The sequence below is a fragment of the Tasmannia lanceolata genome, unplaced genomic scaffold, assembly GCF_043159265.1.
Source record: "Tasmannia lanceolata isolate RefF3 unplaced genomic scaffold, GAP_Taslan_0.1 ptg000002l, whole genome shotgun sequence".
Taxonomy (NCBI): domain Eukaryota; kingdom Viridiplantae; phylum Streptophyta; class Magnoliopsida; order Canellales; family Winteraceae; genus Tasmannia; species Tasmannia lanceolata.
In genome coordinates this window covers 30,145,156-30,155,755 of record NW_027518679.1, presented here as the reverse complement: position 1 = coordinate 30,155,755, position 10,600 = coordinate 30,145,156, and the positions used below count along the sequence as shown (strand labels likewise).

The 10,600-nt window shown below is 36.6% G+C and overlaps 1 protein-coding gene across 1 annotated transcript; it reads right to left on the bottom strand.

The window, feature by feature from the left end:
- Positions 1-4,444: 4,444 nt before the first annotated feature.
- On the bottom strand, positions 4,445-4,978 carry LOC143890482 (pectinesterase inhibitor-like). The gene has a single exon (XM_077395188.1). It carries the CDS (start codon positions 4,976-4,978, stop codon positions 4,445-4,447), a length of 534 nt encoding a protein of 177 aa, XP_077251303.1.
- Between the last annotated feature and the right edge of the window lie 5,622 nt (positions 4,979-10,600).

Genomic DNA, 10,600 nt, shown 5'->3' with positions numbered 1-10,600 from the left:
GGGCGAATTTATCAGCGTGATTTAAGAAGTTTTCATTTAGTTGGGGTGCAGTACGATTCAAAAAGACAAAAATACCCTTAATTCTCTCTATATTTTTTCATCCCTCTATGTGGCTCCTTCCTCTGTCCTAGAAGTGCAAGAAGAGTTGGCAAAAAACTTGGCAGTAGTGAAAAAAAATCAGTAATATATTAGGTAATAAATTGAATGGAGATTTTATACGGTGTAAGCCCTTATATTCCCTTTTTTTTTTTTTTTTTTTTTTTCAAAAACACTGTACCGACCACTAAAGGATGATCCAAACCGTCCATATGATGAGCCATAACGTCAATAGGGTGTGCCCAAAAAATCGTTTCCAAAGGATGATCCTGGCCCTCCGATCTATTGAGGTTTTCATAATATGCAGTTCATGTATAGATCGTAGGGTTGGGATCATCCTATTGAAATGATTTTTCGGGCACAACCTATTTACGTTATGGCCCATCACATGGACGGTTTCGATCATCCTATAGTGTGGTCCGTACGGTGCTCTTTTAAAAACAAGGGACTATAAGAGCTTACACCGTATAAAATCTCAATTGAAACGAACAATCAGTAATACTAAGAATATGGATCACGCTAAAGGTCTCCACTACATTCCAAAAGAATAATGCCCCAAGCAGCATTTCAATTGGGATGTGAAGAAACAGTGAAACGGATCCGAATGCATTTCACCTAACATTTTGACTTTTTAACCTTCTTCTTCCCCACGCCAAAATGTAACTCTATTGTCTAGGAAATGTTGTAAAAATCGATTCGAATTCCATTGCAGAGAGGTGAAAGTCCCCTTTCCTAAAATCAAGATTTTATAGGATCTCTTTATTTTTCTTTGGCTATGAAACCTAAGCTTCTCTTCTAGGTCCATTCTGATACATTTGCATAGTTTTAACATGTTCCTTATAATGCTATGGTGTATTGTCATCATCTTGTGTATTTGTTAAGGATTTGTTATGGTTTTGTTAGGCATTTGTTATTGTCATCATCCTCTTTACAATGCTATGGTGTATTGTCATAATCTCTCTATTGCCCTCTATGTTTCTATTTAGATTAAACCTGGATGGAAATCAAGTCTATACAATTACAACCACTATTTAAATGTGTAGAAGCAATATTTTGTTCTTGAAACCACTGTTGATATCTGGGAACCAATATTTAAACACTCAAAAGCACCAATTATACCTAGGAACCACTATTTACCACTGTGTAGTGGTTCCGAGGTATAAGTAGTGGTTCCAAGGTATAAATAGTGGTTCCAGAGTAGAAATATTGCTTCACACAATCTAATAGTATTTCAGAGAGTTTCAAAGTTGCAATGAATGAACAATGGGTTAAATAGTTGTCTAAACAGTTAAATTTTATGGTGATTCATAGTTTAGATTGCCTAATTCTTGACCCGAGAGTTTAAATTGTGAGATTGAAAAGTTATGCAGTCAAAACCACTATAAAAAGTGAGAATGACTGTATTTATAGGGTTTTAAACACTCAGAAACACTCATTATACATAGGAACCACTATTTACCACTATGTAGTGGTTCCGAGGTATAAATAGTGGTTCCATAGTAGAATTATTGCTTCACACAATCTAATAGTACTTCATTGGGTGTCAATCTTGCAATGAATTATGTAGCGGTTCCTAGGAACCACTAATTATACCTAGGAACCACTATTTACCATTATGTAGTGGTTCCAGAGTAGAAATATTGCTTCACACAATCTAACAGTACTTCGTTGGGTGTTAATCTTGCAATGAATTATGTGGTGGTTCCTAGGAACCACTAATTATACTTAGGAACCACTATTTACCATTATGTAGTGGTTCCAGAGTAGAAATATTGCTTCACACAATCTAATAGTACTTCATTTGGTGTCAATGTTGCAATGAATTTATGAACAATGGGTCAAATAAGTGTCTAAACAGTCAGATCTTTTGATGGTTCATAGTTTAGATGGCTTAATACTTGTTCGGAGAGTTTAAATTGTGATTACAAGAAGTTATGAAGTCAAAACCACTATAAAAAGTGAGAATGACTATATTTATAGGGTTTCAAGTACCTAGGAACCACTAATTATACCTAGGAACCACTATTTACCCTTAGGTAGTGGTTCCAAGGTATAAATAGCGGATCCAAGGTATACATAGTGGTTCCAAGGTTTAAATATTGCGTCACACAATCTAATAGCATTTCATTGGGCGTGAAAGTTGTTATGAATTTATGTATAATTGTAAAATATTAACTTAAACCCTCAGATGTTATGGTGGGGAAGGAGAGTGGAGGGATTTAGGGTTTGGGGAGGAAACGCACGGTTGTAATGGGGGGGGGGGGGAGGTGTGGAAGTGGTCTTTATGGGGAGTGGTTTCCGCAAACGACGTTTGATTTAAAAAAAAATTGCAGAAAACTGATCGACCTGTAGGTCGACCTTTTCATATGTTTTAAACCTATCTGACGGGATGGTGGAGGTCGACCGGTTTTTTTTACGTTCTTCTTCCCCATGATGACAATAAAAAATGCCTAACAAAACCATAACAAATCCCTAACAAATAAACAAGATGATGGCAATACACCATAACATTGTAAGAAACATGTTAAACCTATGCAAAATGTATCACAATGGACCTACTTGAGAAGCTTAGGTTTGATAGCCAAAGAAAAATAAAAAGATCTAATAAAATCTAGATTTTAGGAGAGGGGAGTTTCACCTCTCTGCAATGGATTTTCAATGGAATTTTACAACAGAGAATGGAGTTTCATTTTGGCGTGGGGAAGAAGAAGGTAAAAAGGTAAAAATGTTAGGTGAAATGCATTGGGATCTGTTGTTTACTTTCTTGGAGGGAAAACCAACACAAGGGCATTTTTGTCCTCAAACACTCCTTAGGATGTATTTGACCTATTTTTGAGAAATTAGCCAACTCCACCATTTTTTGAGAATTTCAGATAAAAAACACATTTTTTAAAGAAATTTCCCAAAATAATAATAAAATAAATAAATCATTCTCTGCATATAGACGCCCACTGGACGGAATAGAGAACCCGCCCTTAGTATATCTAGGCAAGAAAAAATAGATAATATTTTTTAAAAGAACTTCTAAAACAAAAATATATAAAAAAATGTGTAGGATTTAAAACTCATCTACCTCATAAAATAACCAAAATACCCTAATCTCATTAAAAAGGGATTTGCTAGGGACCATCGCAGAAGGCACTTAGCAGTACAGCTGTTGCATGAGAGAGCAGCCACATAGGCTCAAATTTTGTCTTATTCATTTAAATCATTTGAGATGGCTCCACCCTCATGCAATAGCCGTTCCGCAAAATGCCTTCTATAAAATGACCAAAATACACTTATTCCATAGAAAAATTAAAGAAAAAAAATAAAAATCCTCTCTTAGAAATAACAAAAATACTCATATAGCATGAAAATAACAAAAATACCTTTTTATCATGAAAATGACCAAAATATACTTATAGAAAATAACCACCATGAAAGATCTACCTTGATTTTATTATCTAACCTTTTCTCAAAAATCTTAGTTGAAATCCCTTTATGCTTACAATCTCACTTCCATTCCAACTAATATGAGCCCAAAGCACAAAATATGCTATATTTGGGTGAAACTGTTGCACTGGGGTTAGGGACTGAATTTTACCAGATTTTAATTATTATGATGTGTTCGCGTGAAGTCCAGTATTTTTCTCAGAAAGTATAGTGGGCCCACTTATTAGGATGATCCAAACCCATTCATTTGATGGGCCATACCCTGTAAATCATCTCCATATATATAGGATTATCCCAACCCTCCAATTTGAGAAGTACTGCACATTATAGAAAGCTCTACAGATCGAAGAGTTAGGATCAACCTATGGATATGATTTACAAGGCACGGACTATTTATGTGGTGGCCTATCAAATGAGCAGTTTGGATCATCCTAAGAAGTGGGCCCTAATATACTTTTTGAAAAATACTAGACTTCACATGCACACATCATATAAAATCTCAGATTTTATACAAGGTCTCGGATGTAGACCGTATCTTATACTTTGTAGTGGAAGCTCTTCAATTTATGTTGAAGTATAAATGATTATATAACACCAACTCTAACAGCTTAAGCTTTTTGGAGTAATGGGTTGTTTTCACATGGTAACCGTGCTATTAAAAGGTCTTGGGTTAAAAACATAACAACTCCTTAATATTAAAAATCCACGTGTATAGCCAGCCCAAAAGAGGGGCCACATGTGCCACGTGTACAACCAACCCAACAAAAAGAAAGGCCACACGTGAGGGGAAGTTCTGAAGTATGAATGATTAAATAACACCAACTCATTTATTCTTGATTGAGAGAGAGAGAGAGAGAGAGAGAGAGAGAGAGAGAGAGAGAGATTATTACATAAAGCTTGAAATGAGCAATGGTCAAGATGATCCTACAAGGAGAACTGATATCACTTCGCCAATCTGTTCAAGACCAAAAATATTTACATTCCTGTTCCATATTGGCGAGACACGAGGCGGGTCATTTCCAAACTCATTCGTACAGTCAGTAGACAACAAACCTATGGTATTCAAGTCAAGCTTTATCGTGCCATAACGTTTTTCGTTAAAATCCCTTCTAGCCTTATCAGTCTCAATGATGATACTCTGATATTGAGTTAAACAAAAATCAAGGTAAGATTTTAACACAGGATCGGTAGAAGTACTGATCAAACTAGAGATGTGTGATGATGTATCGGTCGCGTTAGCAACCACTAGGTCGATAGTGACTTGAAGAAGCGTGGGTAGATCGGCGGTGGAGGAACGGGCATCGGAGAGTAAAGCTGGGACACAAAAGTCATGTTCTTTGGTGCGGCTGCAGACGGTCTCTACAAAATCAGCAAGAGTGACTCTAGCAGAGAAAGGATTGATCAGTAGAAAGAGAAGAGGAAGTAGGAAGGGATGAAGAGAGGCCATCTTTCTTTTTTTCTTATATTTCTTATGGGAATTGGATAGGGAGAGGGTACGTATTTATATTTGTGGGGTGTAGATAATGCTAGATCTCCCAAAATATTTTGCCAATCTTATAAGATCTAAGGCTTTGATGTTTATTTACCAAAAATAAGGATACTACTATAACCAGCTAAAGAAAGGGCACGCTGGAGGATTATGTGGGAACCATTTTGCATGAGGAAATAGATAGGACGTGGCATTGCCAAAATAAGGTACTGGAATCGGAATCTGATTCTAATTCCACCCAATTCCAGCATTTGGTTAAAAAAAGAACGGAATCAAGGTGGTGAAATGGATGTACTTCCTATATTGAATGCATCATCTCTACTAATTTGTTTTCTAGCAGTGTTTTATTAGTATATAATCAAGACAATTTAGACTTCTTACTTAATTCACAAGTAAATTATATTAAAAAATACTGGTTATTGAGTCAAGAAGTGCATGACTCTACTCAGAATAATCAACATGGATTATTGAATGTAATGTTATACTTAATGCATCACTTATTGTAAGCTAAATTTTTTTAGTGGATATAACAAACACATACTTTTGGCCCAAGTGTTGACAAGTGATTCATGACGGTGTCATTTGCCTTTGAGCAAGATAGACACATAAGTGAGTAAATTGTTAAATTTAAAGAAAACTTAGATTTCAGTTTTAAGATGCTATTATATATGAGGTAAATCTAAAAGATTAAAACAAATTTAGCTTAATTATTTGCATTTTGAGGTATATGATGAGCCTCGTCATTAAAAAGGGTTAAATCAACCCCTCTTGTTCCATAGCAACCTTTGCTTTAATTATATATAAATCACGGGAAATGTTATCAACACTACTGTATTTTGATGATCACACTCCTCACTTTATTAAAAGTACGGTATGGTCTGCACCGTAGGATGATCCAAACCATCAATTAGATGAGCCATAGCCTAAATAGGTTGTGCCCCAAAAATTATCCCTCCGATCTATAGAGGGTTAGGATCAATCCTCTAACATTCAGTCCCTCTACACAGGGGAAAGAACTATATATTTCAGATTACCCACACAGGAGGGAAAAGAAGGGCATGTTGGTAGAGGTAGTAGGGTTTGGACATTATTTTAGGGAGAAAATATTTTCACTCCCCTTGCATTACGTGCACACTCCCCTTATAACTTGATTTGATGTGAAAAATGGGCAACTTTATGTCAAATCACGAGTGAAAACATCATCACCCAAATATTGTCCAGGGCCATTGTACAGATGATGGGAAAACTGGATTCTAGGTCCAGATTTTGTGTTAAAGGGTCAGTTAAGGGGTTAAACTAATCTGTGTTTGATTTGTCTATACATTGCTGCTTCAACTCGGGTTTTAACTGTTGAAGACTGTCTACCTGATTTTTCTCATATGTAACACCATTTCTGCAGGAAATTGAAGAAATCTAATTCCCTTCTTTTGCCTCCCATCTTGAATTCTGGTGTTCCCTTCTTCTAGTTGTAGTAATTTAAGTTGATTACAATAAGAACGTTTGTTGTTTTTCATTCTTTCTTTTAAATTGTGTTCATATAAGGGGAAGATCTCAGTATTTCAATTGCATTTATCCTCAAAAGATTACAAGTTAGGGCTAGTTGGTTAATGATGCCATTTGGAAGTGATATATCCACCCCCTTTCTTCCCCGGACCACCCCCTCTAGTGTATTTATGACTACTCTTTTTACACTACAAAGAGGGTGCCCCAGAGAAGAAAATGTTAAGAATATACCATTCCCCAAACCATTTATCCCCCAGGCAAAGCCATGTGGATGACATGGTGGAGATCCTTAGAACTTGCTCTGGTGTTCATAAGTGGATTAGGGTTCTTTACTAAAGATAGGAGTAGGCGTGTTGGTTAATAACGAAGTTTGAATAAATGCTTATAAACAATGAAAAACCATTTGCAGAGCAAGCATCTACAGGAAGAAGTAAGCATCAACATGAAAAATCCAATCAGTTTAGCAATATGCAACACCTCTTCATTGTGAGATACGAGTGTTTATTCATATTGATGTCAACCATGTCTTTAATGAGCATGCAAATCATATATAAGTGGACTGCCAGAAGGAGAGGGGAAGAGGAGAATGAGCTCAACCACGTGGGCAAGCCTCTTTGCTTTATTAGTAGGTTTCACGTAATTCATTGTTAGCCTCTGGATAAGTGCTCGGGATTGTGGTACGCTAATTCAAATTGTACCAAATCATACCCAACTAAACAATGACAACCCAATTCAATAAGTTTAAAACAAAAGTTTAAGAGTGAAACTTAAAGTACATTAATGCTAGATAGTAATGATCTTTACCACTACATTACACATTCATCCAAAATTCTTAAGTTCTAACTTACTTAATGCTAGATACATACGAAAAAAAAACAAGAACAAAAACCCCACAATTCCTACTACTTCAATCGTGCTAATTTCATTCTCTTCTTCCAAGCGGTCTTGGTCATCCTACTCTCACCAAGACCTTCGTGTCCATGTTGCAACTCCTTCAATGTGTTTCTCAGTATGCTACTCTCACCACTACCTTCGCGTCCATGTTCCAACAACACCTTCAATGTGTCTTCTCATTCTCCAAGCTTTGGAGACGGGTATTGTCGATCTTGGAATCCCTCTTGTGGCCAAATTCGAAGCCGTCAAAATCCTACACCAACAAAAATAATATGTACGTCTTCGTGTGACCTCCCCCTGTGTATTGTATAAGCATTAGAATTTTGAAATTTTAGCAACAAACAAAATTACACTTATTGAATGTTTACTCACTCACGATCTTTGTTATTATTTTTAATGGTCTGGGTAACCTTGAGAGCTGCTCTCTTTTCACTTTGACGGTACTTGGAGGGTACTCTTAACCTAACATCCAATGACAAATATGAAAAAGAAGTTTATATATAACAAAGAGGAAGGGGGTTTACTGTTCACCGCTGATGTGGCAGCCCTCAGCTTCCTCTGTCGAATCTACATGGCGCAATATATAGATTTAATTTAATCTTTCCTCAATTCGATACGTTTCACCTACCGAAAGGCTCGGATATTTCAACGTGGCATACAATTTTCAACGTACAATTTGGATTTGTTATGAAGTTTCCAAATAGAAAGACTCCTAATTTACCTCTTCCCAATCCTATTATCAAACTGCTTTTAATATATTAAAAAAAATATCCTATACAATCGGCTTAGTGCGTGTTTGGCGTACCGTTAAAATACTGTTTGGCGTTTGAAACACCATTTGGGAGTGTTTGGGTGCGTAGCCACCGTTTGAAACACCGTTTTGAACCCTCAAAACGGCGTTTTGCAAATGGAGGGGGGGAGGTCCGTTTGCAAAACGCCGTTTTGAACGGAGTTTTTGGGCTATGGGTTTTTACGTGTTTGCCCTCACCAAAACCCATTTTTACACCTTTTTTTTGCCATAACCCCTCCCCCCCCCCTCTCTCTCTCTGCAACTTCCCTAAAACAATGCCCTTTTTGGTCATTTTACCACTAAAATTCCGTTTTGGGGCATTTGCAACCAAACACACGATACCTCCGTTTGCCGTTTAAAACGCCGTTTTGATCTGCTGGCCAACCAAACATGAAAACGCCGTTTTGCAAAAGGGTGTTTCAAACGCTATTTCAAACGGTACACCAAACACCCTCTTCCTTCACACCTCCTCACAGAGAAACCTTGCCTTTTGCTTTTTTCTGTGTTCTTGCAGAGAAACCCTTCATCGTTGTTCTTACGAAAAACCAAGGTATGAATTCAGTCTTTGAGTAAAACCCTAATTCTCTAGGATCATAGTTTAGTTGCTTCCTTTGATTTGTTCTCTAAAATATCTATCAATTTTATTCCGCTTTTTGAGAGTTTATCCGCGTAGACGACAACAACACAATTATTTCTTCACCACAGTCCTCCCATCACGGAGGTTCTTTTGTGTCCTCTTTGTTTATACGTTTTATTGAAATCAATAATTCTTTTTTGAGGACATGAATATTTACGGTTCAATTGCCCATTTTCCTAGCATTTCCACCTTCCTCCCATAATTTTAGTAACTATGTGGTTTGTCTTCTTTTCTTCTTATGGATTTAATTTTCTTTCTAGTTCTCACTGATTTCTTTTAATATGTTTCAAAGTGAGCAATTTTCTTTGAAATTCTCTAGGATTTTTTCCACTATTTTTTCCAAGCAACAAAAATAGTTGAGAGAATTCATTTGATCATTTTTATTCCTTTCCTAATTAAAACCAACCTTAAAATTCGAAACGATTATTATTCCTTTTGCTATGTTTGGTTGCTTGTAGATGGCTGGGAGAATAGGAGAAAAATAAGTCAGAGAATTAGACAAGAATGGAAGATGGGGAGAATATTAGGAGGGAGATTTGCGAGTAGTGTTTGGTTGCGCGAGAAAATTAGCGGAAGATGTAGGGTATCATTATCAAAATATAGGTGGAAGAGAGAGAAAAGTACGAGAGAGAGAGAGAGAGAGAGAGAGAGAGAGAGAGAGAGAGAGAGAGAGAGAGAGAGAGAGAGAAGACAAGAATTTCTCCTAATTCCCCCAACAAATTTCTCCATTTTGGTGAAAAAAGGGGAGAAGATTATGGGGGGGGAATATCTCCGCCACCTAGGATAAAAACCAATAATGATGTCTAGAAGTTGTCTAGTGATCAAAGGTGTAAATGACAACCAAACATGCTTCGGGGAGATCTCTAGGAGATCTCATGCATTTGAAACTCCTACAATCCCCCCAAAACAAGCAACCAAACAGAGCATATCTATTATAGTTCATCTTTACCTCCCACACCACCAGTGCATTAGCGCATCGGCTACTCCATAACCATATGATCTCATTACCCGTGCATTACCAACTTTGTAGGTAATTTCCATCATATTTTTTACAGGTTTAGATGCTTGCACTGGCATGTGTTGGAATTGTTGGCAATTTTACTGCTAAGACGCTAAAATAAAACTTTCTATTATTTATTTGATTATTTTCTTATGTGAAGTTGTTAGAGATGGAAACTAAGCGAGTGGTGAGATCCTTGGGCATCCGTTGCTGAGTTGAGGCCCGAAGTTTCCATCTATTTCCGTCCATAGCAACACCCTACAATGCTAACAGATTGGTGGAAATCTGGTTCTATTTCAAAACCAGTTTTATTTATGGTCATTTTCATATTTGCATTTTTATCACCGTTTCAGTTCTCTTCTTTTTTGTTTAATGTTTTGGCATTTTCATTTCTGTTATTGTATCAATGATGTGGATTTTGTTGCAAATTCTTCAAGACTTATAGTAGAAAGAAGTCATTTCTCAATGACAATAGTTTCCCATCTTATGTAAGTTTATTTAATTTTAACCTTATGATCTCTCTGTCTCTCCCTCTCTATCTAATTTTTAGCGCAACTCTTTGATTTGAGATGAGGCTTTTCTTTCTTTTTTTCACAGACAGAGCATTGAAGATGATGCAGCATTTCAGTATCCATGGGTTTTGTAGCCATTCGTCTCTTCTATATGGCGGTATGGTATGACAGATAAGAACGTGTCTTCTGATTTCCAATGTTTCATCAAAAATCTGGGTAAGACTATTTTCTTTTGTTTACAGCT

What these genes read in the sequence shown, in the direction of transcription:
- LOC143890482 (XM_077395188.1), bottom strand. Translation starts at nt 4,978, where the DNA reads ATGGCCTCTCTTCATCCCTTCCTACTTCCTCTTCTCTTTCTACTGATC.